A 13,370-nucleotide genomic window follows, 5' to 3' on the forward strand; every position below is an offset into this window, starting at 1 on the left:
GTCTTAAAATTTCAGTGCTTGCACCTTCCAACAAATTCACACATGAATGGATTGACAGATCAAATAGTTTTAGTTTCTTAAAAGCTCTCAGATTGCGAAGACGGCGATGAAAGAGAATTGCAGGCTGAATGACGGGATCAATGATTGAGTCGTTAATCTTTTGGCTTTATTGGATGAAGAGTGACAGAGACACCTCACAGCAATCGATCCTTATGTAATCTTCTCAGGCAAACCTCGTGAAGCATCTGTCCGAACAGCCTGCCTTGTGAGTCTCCACCCTCACATACTCAAAGGCAAACATGGAAAACACACACACACACACACACACACACACACACACACACACACACAGCTATACACTAGATCCTGTCCTGGTGAAGTTCAGCTCGCTCTCTGGATGTCAACCTTAATTCCATCTCTGTTAAATTATTCTCTTTCTTTCACAAACAAATTAGCTTGCATGCACGTCTGAAAATGTGTGTCCCGGTCAATAGACATTAATGCAGGGAGGAAAAACACAACAATAAACACTTCAGTATCCATGATTAAACTCTCTAAAGCACAGTGATTTATTACCACTTCACACCATCACATGCCATACCTGATCTTCAAGCTCCCAATGCTGTCAGCGTTCCCTACGGAGTTCTGCTCTCCCTCTCTGTAACCCAGCCTCCCCACAATCAGGCTTGGTAGATCAATGGAACAGTGTGAGGTTAGGTTTTTAATTGAGCTTAACTGAGCTCAAGGGTGGGGGATGTTTTAATGAGGCCAGGTCCTGTTTTCATCCTGACCTTTGAGGCTCTGCCCTACAGGTGTCCATCCTCTAACTTAAAAGGAATGTATGGGCTTGTAGGGCTACCCCAGAGTTGTGAGACCCTGCCAAGCTCCTCTGCAGAGATTGACATTTTCACATGAATCTAATATGCCCATGGGAGTTCTTTTTCTTAGCCATTACACAGGAACTGGTGTGCCTATCACCAGTGCTATCTTCAAGCAAGATGGACAGGATGTTCTGTGGTCACATGTATACATGATGGATATGAAGAAGTGTTAGCTGCGCAATCTTTTCTGCAATTTTTCAGCCAAGTTGCAATTGTTGTCCTGTAAACACGTAGATATTTGTGTCTTTCAATAGCAATATGCAAAGCAATATGTAGTTTCTCTCTTCCGTATGTGTTGTTGGGACATCTATGATGCTTTTGAAATAATAGTGTATCCTTGCCATTATTTATTACTTAAGTAGAGCCAACCTTAACTAACATGGTTATTGGTAGCCTAATGGTAGCTACTGAAGCCAGTCCATAACAGACTTTAAATGACTTTTTTATGATAGTACCTCTTTATTCTATTAGCGGAACACGATCACACATAATCATCATAATAGAACTCCATGTTGTGGAACATTAACCAGGCGTATGTATGCTATATTGTTTATTGTTAACAATAAATACTTAAGTGGTTGCTGTGAACACAGCATAATGTTAAGCCGGTGTAATCAATACATACACACGTTCAGATTGTCCGAACGTAGATCATACTATTAAATAACACGTCTAAGCTGATCATATTTATAACAGTCGAAAATAGCTAATCGTTTTGCCACAATGATAGCAAACAGTCATTCAAAGTATTTCTGGTGAACAATATTTAATATGCCTCATGTATACCTGGTTAATGTTTTATGTCACGATGACAGCAATTACAGCAGTTACCTTTTATCAAGTTACCTATCATTAAATCACTGATATAAATCATTTGACATAGTTAAATAAGATAGTTAAGACTGCTTCCCTCACCTGAGTTATCTAAGGAAGTGGAAATTAACCCCCTCCCTTGTTTTTTTCCACACTTGAAATTAAAGTAAATGGGAGCATCTGCTTGCCAAAGTGCAGACACAGTAGGCACATACTCATTTGTTACAGGCCAGAAAAGAATGACCCGTGACTTCAAAGTTGAAAAAAAAAAACCCACTTTAAGAACAATGCCAAGTACGTAAATCCATAAGATCAATAGTATGTGCAGTGCATGCGTGAGTGGGTAAAGTAAGGTAATAAACAAGGGTTTGAACCTAGTCAAGGATGCACAGAGAGACAGAATCCATCAGCTGAAGAATCAACCAGCAGATATTCCTATAGCGCCACTCTCCTTGAAGCAGCATTTAATTAACCGCTGGCCTCTCGAGCATTTGCCTGCTTACATATTACACACTAGTTGCACATCAGAAATTGAGCATTGATTTGGAGTCGTGTGTCAGACCACCTGACAAATGTTAATAACAATATTCACAAGTTCTTGTTACAAATGAAAAATAGTTTCTCACCAAATGTATCAAAATAAAACGGGATGTGTGATGTGATTCTCTTGCATTTAGCCAAAGACTGTGATTGGGGTAGTATTTCAAATATGAAATATTGCAACCTCATTGTGTTACAAATTAAATTGTATGTTTCTGTCCAACCAAATACAAATAAAGTACTAAAATGTAATCAAGTATGTGTTTTGAATACATTCAATTGAAATACTGCCCATCTCTGGATGGTGCTGCGGTGAAAATCTAGGTTGGTTGTATTAATGGCACTAACTTGGGTGTGAAATACCGAATCGCAGCCTGTTTCACCCCCTCACAGCCCAGCCCTGGTGCAGGCTTGATGTGATAGTGGTGAGAGCTTCAGACACGTCACAGTTGACTGATGACTGATGTTTGCAGGTCCACCCATCTGGAGGGTCATGTTATGGACGCTCCATTAGGTTTCCTCCAGTTCATCCCACGGGCTAAAATGCTAATAAATACACACAAGATATATCTCACGCATATCTATTGAGCAGATTTTCAATAAAACTGCTGTCCTCACTCATGGGCCCTGGAGACGAAGTCCTCAATATGAACTATTTGAGACAAGCAAAATTATCATCACGTTTGCTTAGTCATACATTTTAATCACAGAATATAATGAATATTAAACACAGTTTCTCTATAGAATTTTTCACCTGCTGGCCTGTGGCTAAATTATAGGAGTATAAAGGATGTAAATGCCGAACCAGCGCTAAAATAAAAGTACACACTCGAGAGTTGTGAAGACTCAAGTGAATGGTTACAGCAAGTGACTAGAAAAGAAAATAAATCGGATAAATATGGCTCACAATGAATGCAGAGATGGAACATTTTACTGCAGCAGGCACCATGACAGGTGTAACATTTAACATTTCATTTGAAAAGGAACGTTTTCTGTAAATGCCAGGCCTATGTCAGTATTCAGACGCCAGCTCTAAGGTGAAATTACTCCCATTATGAGCGAGTGACCCTGTGCCTGCTGCATTTTTCCTAGAGCATGTTTTTCTTTCCCTGTTGTGGGAATTTTCTTCTCTACATCCTCCATTATGGAAAAAAACTAACACATTGACAAGCCTCACTGGATCCTAATTCAGTGAATTTGAAAATATCTGAGTGGCAAATATTTGTCAGCGACAAGAGGAGTTCCTGCTAAAAGAATTTATTTTATAACGGCATGGTATTTGTTACTACTGCTGTATAAAAAAGGTATTGTAAAAAAATTAATTTGGAACGTTGAAATAGTGCAACAACCCAAAGGGTATAAAAATCCTTCACAGTCCTGAACATAAGTGGATTTGACTGTAATGAGAGCATCATATTAGCTTAACCTGTGCATTAGTGGGAACTGAATTCTGACATCTTTCATTAAAGTCTCATATAGAGGTAACTCTGTCTGCATAGCTTTTTTTAATGCACCCTCACTAGAGTCGGTGTTGTCCACTATCTGGGAAGACAAATGTCACAGTGCCCCCCTACTTCGACATTCTGAATTGCTTGTAAGTGTAAATGTTGGTGCAAGAAGCTTTCATTCATCACTCTGCTGTGTGCACACATCATTATATACATCCATGCACACTGCTGTAGCCTAATGCAGTATCTTTTTATTACCGATTGTTCAGAATAACAAATGCTTTACTGTAAACCACAATTGTTCACCCATATTTTCTCATTTCTGATGTATTCAACATTTGCCTACGATGAACTTTTAAGTCCAGTCTGATCTTCTTTCAGAAAAACAGAAAATAATAATAGGCCCAACACCTTGTCAGCATGGGCAGTGTAGTAAAAATCAGCATGTCAGCAGCACAACATCAGCAGGAGCTTCAGTCCATCTTCAGCGTCACACTGCTCATGTTCAGCCACAGTGCTGCTGTGCACTGGTGTCATTTGGCAAAGCTCACATCCCAATACACAATCAATGCAGTTATACACGACGTGGGAGAAAATAGGCTTGAAGTGTAAAACATATGTTTGTGTGCAGACTGCTGTATTGATTAAAGTGAAGCATATCTGTTCCATCAGATGCATGAGAGACGCGAGACTGACAAATAACCTGACTGATATGGGCAGCCTGTTGAAACGAAAACAAAAGAACAGCAGCACAGAGTGCAGATGGCCAGCTACCCTCTGCTCAGAGTTAAAAAAAAACACAGAATACTAAAGGTGTGATCTCTTAGTAAACACTGTCAAAGGTGGTTCTTATATGTACCATGAAGCTGACAGTAAATACTTCTTGAGCAGCATTTTGTTATGTCCACAAACATTTCCTCGGATGTCACCATTGACAGTGTAAGACAGCAGAAGCACACATTTGGAACCTCAAAGCTAGTCCGTCAAATTGTTTCATTGTACGTGCTGTAAATGTGAGTGTGTGTTCAGTAATACATGTCCTGGAACAGGTTTTGTCCCATTTCAATGTAGGCCTCTTTCTCCTGTGCAGACATCTGCTCCACAAGCTCTGGCCTCTGGCTGACCTCTCGGTATGAGAACGACCGGCCTCCCACCATCACCATCGGCTCGTCCCCCACCTCCTCAAACTCATCGTCGTCCTCTTCCTCCTCCTCGTCGACGCGGTGCTGCGCAGCTGCGGCAGGCGGAGGACCGGAGGGAAAGTCGTCTTCTGACTCGCTGGTGTCGCTCTCGGAGTCGCTGGCGTTGGCTGTAGCGGAGGCCAGCCCCCTGGTGGCAGCGCTTGCTCCACCTCCGCCTCCACCGGGTCCTGCCACGCCCCTCTTCTCATGGATGAGCAGCGCGCGCATCACTTCCTCATTTTCATCTGCCTGACCGATTCCGAGACCAGCAGATCCGTCCTGGGCTCCGGGTCCAACGTCGCCACCTGTGGAAACAAAACACCAGAGACATTAAAATTAGAAATACATTCACTTCTGAAATCATTGTTTTTTGGAACTTATTCAGGAACTGCAGGGAAATTTTTTTAAACTGTGTCTGGAACAAGATGTCAAGATGTGATAATGCAATAGGTCTGTGTAGGCTCACATCTGACAGCCTTGTCAAGCATTACGTATTACAGGTCAGTATCTGATAAAAGCTTTATTCAAACCATGTCACCTTCGGATGTCAAGTCTGTTTCCAGGCTCCAAAGGGTAACAAGATCATTATGGACAGATGTGCAGACACACACCTCAGAGACAGGATGTTTGGAGGGAATCATTCATGCACTTTCCACAGGAATGGATTTTATTAATGAGCAACTCTTGCTCAGTCATGCACTAATCAAGCCACTGATTATTTCAATTAAGCAATTATGGGTCAGTGGGAGTCTGGCCAGGCCTGATTGCTGCATGCCCTTGGGAGGAGAAACAATGTCAGAATGCGATAGCTTGGTGAAGGCCCACTATGAGATTACCCGAGTTCACCCGTAATAGCCTGATTTGACCGCAAAGAGAACAGGAAAAGGAGTGGGAAACAGCATCCTAGAGTGAGAGGGGAATTAATGTTGTGTCTTCCAACTCAGAGTGGGAGATCTGGTGAATATAACGGAGAGCTTGAAACAGAAGACTGACTGCACCAATGTGGCATTACTTTGGATTCAACATTTCTAAAGGGATTCATTTTTTTCTCCAAAGAAAAAGAACTGCAGTAGTTATGGTAGCCAAAATGGTGGTAGACATAAGCAAAATTATACAATTCTTCATATCCATTTAAATTCTCCTCCAAAAATGTGCTTGGGGTCCAATTTTTCTACAAACAAAAACTTTTGCCATCAGGATAGGTAAGATAGATATCCAACAGCAACTGAGTGTTTTCCAAGAAAACCTTACTTACGGTTCTTAAGGATGTCAGGCTCATCGTAGGCACCCTGCACGGTGCTCTGAGTCAACCACACGGGCCTCTCCTTAGGTGCCTTGCCCTCGCTGGCCTGCTTCTGCTGTTCTTCCTGCTCCTCCATGCTGATGACCACATTCTGGGTGTACAGGTCAGCGTAGGATGAACCTTTGTTAGACCAAGCTTCACGGTGTTGCCCGCTAGCGCTTAATCCGGATGCTGCAGCACGTTCACGGCTAGAAGAAAAGATTTGGTAAATGTCCTTTAAAAAAATGATCCTCAATAGTTGAATTAATGTGTGTAAACATGACAAAGTGAGATTGTAATGCATTCAAGCTAAAGTGCCGGATCATTACTGTGGCTTAAAAAGAACAGAACTCCATTTGTGGCACAAACACAAACACACAGGTTGAGCCAATACCACTGAGGCCATTATTGTGGTTATAAAACAGAGGTGAGCTCTGGCGTGGTGTGATACTGACTCAGGGGAATAAGTGGTGTATTTCAGTGCGGTTTGGTGGAAACTGACCTCTGTTTGAGGGCAGGAATCTCAGCAGGCTCAGGCTCCAGCAGGTCATGAGACAAGTTAACATCTTCGGTCTCACGTAGTAACGCATAGATGGGTTCGATCTGCTCATTGAAGCGTGCCACCAGTGTCCTGGCATCAGGACAGACTGACTCATCCTCTTCTACCTCCGTCTGGCAGAAGGTGCAGCGAAATGTATCTGTGGGTTAAGAAGGAAATCATAATAATTTTTGATGTTCAGGTAACAGATTCTACTTGCAATACTTGATTTTTAAATCCCATTTTGAACTATTTTTGTTTTCATTTCAGTGAACTAAGACTGAATGGGTGCTGAGTTAGCTTTAATAACTAAGGAGAAATGTAGACTCTAGACCTGAACCAATTGCTAGACGACTGCTTAGCAGCAATGCCTTGTTGATGACACTGCCAGCCATCGTCCCAGGCGTAAAAGAAATATTCTATTTTTGTTCTTTTTCTGGGATAATTTTATAAACACTGCATTTTATATGCCAGGCGTTTGGGACATTGTGTGTACTGAACACACACCTTGCTTCTTACCAAGAAAAGGAGGGCGTGCGCAGCCATCTGCTTCTCTGACTGATTTCAGTTTCAAAGATGGGAAAAGAGCCAGCACTACACGGACCCCATATCTGCCTTGTGTCTGTGTGTTTGTTTGTGTGTGTGAGTGGGAGAGAGGGCGAATGTGGGGGGGGCTCTTCCACAATAGCACACATCGTGGATCAAGTTGACAGAAGTCTTCCAATCTTTTCTTTCTCAGTAACACACATCTAGCAAAGCCATCAGCCACCTTAGATATGCTGGGATTTGCATTCTGTCTGAGGTTCTGAAACATAATTTGAGAGCACCAACTGATCACAGAAAAAAATGGTAAAGGAAAGTAATCAGTTATGAACAACTAAAAAACATCTATTTTCTAGCCAAAAGCTGGGTGGACCTGCATGTCAGGTGGAATGAGTAAAGTCCTACAAAGAGATGAGGGTGCAGGAAAGTGTGAAAATTCAGAGCTGGAGGGATTTTGGCTGCACTTTGAGAGTCAGAATGGGCTGGAAGACCAGTAATGTCATTTCCCATCTCTGTGAGGTCAAACCGAGTGTTGCTGGCCCTGAAGATGCGACTAGTCCATCAGGCGACCATTACGTGAGCTCCAGGTATTCTTTTTATCTGCCTCTGTCAGGGTGGAGGGTTACTGCCTCCACAGCAAGATTTGATACGAGTTGATGTATGCTGGAACAGGAGACAAGTGCAAAGGAATTGGCAAGATGATTATAAATGCGTCACCTGGAAGACGCTGCTGGTTCCAAAACAGTGCCAGGAAGCTGAGAGTGTGCACTAGCTATCAAACAGATTTATCCAATGTAGTCTGAGGATCTAGGAAGCCTCTGTTCTTTTGATTCATACAATTTGTAGGCAATGTGCAGCTCTGCTCCACAGCTTAAAACCTGCTGTAGTTTCACCTTTGGTTTTCTTTCTCATTGATTGGTAAGAAGAGACTCCTCTGGGCATTGTGACGGCATTTTAGGAGGATGGCTGTTTTCTATATTACGAGGCTGGAAGACAGAGTGGAGTACTCCGTCTTCCACTGTTTAAAACAGAACAAAACATTGACACAGACTGTAGAATATTACTGTATGTTATCACCGGTTTTAGTGTAACACATTTGTTGCTTTTATGTGGCTTAAAGTTTAAGGGGAATTACTTTACAGTATTTCAACAGTATCACATTTATTTCAGATTCTGCTGTAACTCAGCCTTCCAGCAAATGAAGGAAAAAAAAAAAATAAATAAATAAATAATCAGTATAGTTCAATTCAATATATTCAATATGATTGTAGTAAGCAAGAACAATAGTTTTCAGACCCCCATCCAATCAAATCAACCATTTGCGCAGTGAAAACTTTAGAAGTACATTTAAAGAGTAACTGTACAGTGCCTGAAAAGCTTGTCTTTGCTGACCTCCAGTGGTTTCATTTTTCACCTTTCAGCTGGTAAATACAGGTCCCACCACTAGTCTGCCTTTGACTGGCCTGACCATCATATTCATCATATTCAGATCTTATTCTAAAGGCTTAATTAGCACAAGCTGCGTTTCCTGGAAACGACAGTGGCTGACCAGCAATGTACTTTCGGACTGGCAGCCGACGCCTCATCAGAACCAGCTCTCAGCATTTGTATACAGGCAATGTGCTATTTGAATCAGGAGGAAACTGGATTCATGTTCAGCTTCTGTTCGGAGGACTGCAACCTCCTCACAACTTGCTAAATGGTTTTATTACGTGGCTTTGTGAAATATTCTATTCGGACTCTGGCCAATTAATGCATTCTACGGTCTGTTATTTCTGTATAGCAGGGCTGGATTTTTTAAAATACATTTCTTTAATACCATAAAATAAGTGGGAAACTAACAGCGAGCGGCGTCCATTAAAGAAATGAACCCCCACAGGGTTATGATAGCCTGTTGTACACTACCCCTTACTTAGTATGGGTAAGAGTGTGGCTTGCCATTTGCAGCTTACTTCTCCGAGTCCTTTAAGAGTGTATCTAACATTATGTCTATGACAATATGAGTGCTGTTTGTATCAACCTGCTTAAGTTAATGATTAAATGGCAGATTGCAGATTTCAGTGGGCCTAACTGGTTCCTCCTCATCTGAGTAAGCACTGGTGACTCAAGAGGGTTGGTCATGCCTTTGTTATGTCAATCAACTCCTGATTTTAAAACCAAGTGTGAATCACTTGACTTTCCTTTTAATTTCTGCACATATGCACCCATATTCTGCTTAAGAGGATTAAAGCCTGGTGGTTGCTTCCGTCACTCACATGTCAAACAGATGCACAACACAACAAATTGGATAATGGCTACTGATAAATAAGTGATGTGATGCTCATTTAGAAGCAAGGCTTCGGACAGCTGCCAGCCCATATTGAGGCCAGGCGAGAAACAGAGAATCAGCTTTTAGAGGAAATTACTTCAGGCCTTTTGTGGTGGTGGCAAGTCACTTCAAATACATTTAATGACAATTTTCAGCCTAGATTATATGGAAGCACTTTACTGTACCTAAAACAACAGAAAATCTAAGAAATGTAGATGCATCCAAAACCACACAAGCACATTTGGGTCCACGCTGGCAAAGATATGGGATGGATTACTTTTTTTTTTTTCTCCCTTCTTGTTGACATAAATTGGCACCTCCCTAATCTCCCACAGATCTATTATATTAGATGGTTGCAAGAAACCACAACCTGCATATGGCTTCACCATGAGAAACACAAAATATATTTGATCTCGAGCACCTTCTCCTTTGATTTTTACTAAACTCAGGTATCATGTACTTCATCTTGTGCAGGTGAGGCTAGTGCTCTTATACTCAACAGTTCTTGATACCACATTTCCATGGTCTTTGACTCATGTCTCATTTATCATTCTTCCTACAACTGACCACTGCTTAACAGTAGTGCAATCACTTGTTTGTCTCCCTTGTAAGAGAGCTGTCACTGTCTTTTCCAGCCAGTCACAGGAAGCACTGAAATTGTACAGCGTTATTATGAAGTAAAAATAATAACCTTGCACCTTTACAGATCAAGGTGTTGCTGTAAAGAGAAACTTGATTTTTTTCTCCTCTGTGAAGGTTATTTGCATTTAATTGAGAGCTTCATCCTCCGGAGCTGAGCCGGAAGGTGAAGCTCTCAATTCACCAGTTGATCTACGTTCCAACCCTCACCTACCGTTATGAGCTCTGGGTAATGACCGAAAGAATGAGATCGCCGATACAAGCAGCCGAAATGAGTTTCCTCCTTAGGGTGCTCAGCCTTAGAGATAGGGTGAGGAACTCGAACAGCCAATTGAACAGCCATTGAAAGGAGCCAGTTGAGGTGGGCATCGGGCATCTAGTAAGGATGCCTCCTGGGCGCCTCCCTTTGGAGGTTTACCAGGCACTTCCCACAGGGAGGAGACCCTGGGGCAGACCCAGAACTCACTAAAAGGATTATATATCTCATCTGGCCTGGGAATGCGTTTGGGTCCCCCAGGAGGAGCTGGAAAGTGTTGCTTGGTAGAAAGACATCTTGAGTGCCCCGCTTGACATGTTGCCACCACGACCCGTCCCCGGATAAGTTGAAGATAATGAATGGATTGATGGATATTTGCATTTAGGTAGATGCAAATATGTAGCAAAGCTGCATCCAATCATAATACCATACTGTAAAAAGTAAACAAAAATGTACCCAAAAATGCCAGAATACTTTCCCACATTTAATCATGTTGTGGTTCAGCACTACCAATGCCCTACATGACTGTACACAAATTAGTTTTCTCCTCAGTCTTTACCTGACATGGGGTCAAACAGCTGATTGGCCTCAAGGTCAGTGAATGTAGAGAAACAGCAGGGGCACCGGAAGGAGGCACGATTGGTGGAGTCTCGCTCATCTGTCTCAATGCGCCGTCGCATGTGATCCAATTTATACTTGACCACGTTGACAAGAACCCTAAAAAATCCAAAAGGTAAAGCTTTATAATATGCAATACACTGGTGTGGCAGAAGGAGTCGTTTTTGATAAATATAACGTATACATATATGATTCTGACTACATATAAATTGTGTTTCTGAATGCAGCGTGTACAGGCCCAATTAATCTGAATACATTCAATAGTTCAATATTGCATAGATCCCACAACTATCACTTATATGCTATTTAAAGTGTAGTGGTTTAGTACTTAAAGCAGTTGCGGATGTCAATCAGACATATTTTTTCTGAAAGTGATGTGGACTTATAATCCAAACATTGCTGATGTGAGACATTAACAATGCCAAAAAAAACTTGGCAACCTACCTCGAGTCACCCACCCCCAACTCTAAATCAAAACTCTACCTACAATAATGAGAGGTTATTGTGTGTTACTGTGTCTGTGCTGTCAAATGCAAAGTGAAAACCCAAAACTAAAGGGCACTCAGTAGAGTGCAGACCTCCGCCAGATGATCTCTGCTATGCCAGACAGGGGAACAGACTGCGACACAATAGTTGTTAACCCAAACTGATTTATAGTCAAGATGGTGGTGAAGATAAGAGAACAGGGAACAGGGATTTATTCATGTTGTACCCTGTGTCATTTTAGTAGATCATAGCATATTGAATATGGATTTAATTTGCAAATGCTCCAGTTCAAAATGAGACCAAACTTACATGTGGATGTCATGAAGGCCAAACTAAAATTAGGTGTGGCCTGTTTTTTCGCCTAGATGAAAAATGCCTTTTACTATGCAATTTCAAACTTACAACAGTTGTTGATAACTTACGCCACCTACTAGCCGGTTAAGAGGAGTCAGCAGTCATTAAAATAGTCTAAAACAGTCACTAAAATAGGTTTCCCAAAAATATGATGTTCTGGTTTTTCTGTATGCAGGCATAAATGTACAAAAATATATATATATATATTAGGCTGATCGGTCAAATAATATGCAAGACTAGCTATAGACAGACAGACAGACAAGCACACACACAACCAAACGCAGATAAAGATAATACACACCTGTAGTTGATGAAGTAGTAGTTGTGCCTTGTTGTCTTGCCATCAGGAGCAGTCTCCACTCTCATGCGACACTTGACAAACTTGTCTGACTTCAGGGTGTTGAGTACTGAGCGCAGCTGTTTACGGTCAAACTTGAGCAGCTCCAGCATGTCCTCCTCACGTACACATGGGTTGCGGATCAGCACATCGAGGGCCAAGGCATGTTCCACTCCATAGAAACCCCTTACAATCTGCTTGGCTAGACGCTTAAGCGACGCAGGGACCTCGGTCAGTAGCTCCGGCTCTATCATCTTCTGCTGTGGAGAGAGACGAGACCTCTGGTGTAAAGATCTGAGACAGCAGACAGGGAGCAGATATGTGACCTTAATCTGTCAAATCATGGGAGGGAGATACAGGGGTCAACATGTGAAGATCAGTTTAAATAAAGCAATTTAAGCATATATTGAGCAGCATGAAAATATTGAGGCAAAGTTAAAGGGAAAAATTAGGATTTTTTTTTCTAATAACGTCCCTTCCTCTTTAGCTTTACTTGATGATCTCACTTAAGAGGCTTTGCTGAAACTTACTTGCTAACTTACTTCTGCTCAGTGCTCAAATGGACACAAACTGTTAGATCAACATATATCCAGTGGTTTAGAGCCAACACAGCGTTATATGAAGTGGTGGTTACCTGACTACACTGACAGCTAACCTGGCTGTTGGATAGGGGCAACTTAACTTAGCTCAGCGTTAGCTAACGCAAACAAAGACATAACGACACTACGGAGACTAGTGCAGCCAATTGGCTGTAACTACTAGTAAATATAATACAATTAGCTAGTGCCGTAATGGTGACTTTACCGGTAGTGTTAAGCCGTTATCTTATGTTAACTCAACTTAATGTTACAGTCAACATGAGGACAGTCGACAGAAAACCGTTAGCCAGTTAACGCCAACCTTACCGGTTAAGTGATACTCTTTCACGTTATGTTCCGCCAATTCTCCAAAGTCGTCACTTCCTTAAGTCATTTCAGAGTATACACGCTGATTTTGCCTCAAACAAACACAGCTAAAAGTCACTAGACAACAACTTCTGAATCTTTTAATTGCTAGGTTAGCTAGCACACATCATGCCTTCAGTTAGGAAGACAACCTAACCCAACAAAGGTTTTCTTTAATGCCAGTGGACGAGCCACAAAATTT

At 41.8% G+C, this 13,370-nt stretch overlaps 1 protein-coding gene across 3 annotated transcripts; it reads right to left on the minus strand.

Annotated features, from left to right (window-relative positions):
• Nucleotides 1-3,917: 3,917 nt before the first annotated feature.
• On the minus strand, nucleotides 3,918-13,311 carry gtf2e1 (general transcription factor IIE, polypeptide 1, alpha). 3 transcript variants are annotated; one of them, XM_070837986.1, is made up of 6 exons: nucleotides 13,130-13,311; nucleotides 12,189-12,481; nucleotides 10,989-11,146; nucleotides 6,648-6,843; nucleotides 6,119-6,354; nucleotides 3,918-5,168 (listed from the first exon to the last, which is right to left on the minus strand). In XM_070837986.1, exons 2-6 carry the CDS (start codon nucleotides 12,476-12,478, stop codon nucleotides 4,708-4,710), a joined length of 1,341 nt encoding a protein of 446 aa, XP_070694087.1. In that variant the 5' UTR covers nucleotides 12,479-12,481; nucleotides 13,130-13,311; the 3' UTR covers nucleotides 3,918-4,707. The 3 variants fall into 3 exon arrangements, with proteins under 3 accessions (XP_070694087.1, XP_070694085.1, XP_070694086.1); XM_070837984.1 differs by having other exon boundaries at nucleotides 12,189-12,484; XM_070837985.1 differs by having other exon boundaries at nucleotides 12,189-12,518.
• Between the last annotated feature and the right edge of the window lie 59 nt (nucleotides 13,312-13,370).

The sequence above is a fragment of the Pempheris klunzingeri genome, chromosome 10 (assembly GCF_042242105.1).
Source record: "Pempheris klunzingeri isolate RE-2024b chromosome 10, fPemKlu1.hap1, whole genome shotgun sequence".
NCBI classification, from domain to species: domain Eukaryota; kingdom Metazoa; phylum Chordata; class Actinopteri; order Acropomatiformes; family Pempheridae; genus Pempheris; species Pempheris klunzingeri.

Excerpts from the sequence above, each read along its gene's own strand:
- gtf2e1 (XM_070837986.1), bottom strand. The coding sequence starts at position 12,478 with ATGATAGAGCCGGAGCTACTGACCGAGGTCCCTGCGTCGCTTAAGCGT. Across the intron at positions 6,844-10,988 it reads GCTGTTTGACCCCATGTCAG|ATACATTTCGCTGCACCTTC; the intron begins GTAAAGACTGAG and ends CTTAACCCACAG. Across the intron at positions 6,355-6,647 it reads ATTCCTGCCCTCAAACAGAG|CCGTGAACGTGCTGCAGCAT; the intron begins GTCAGTTTCCAC and ends CTTTTCTTCTAG.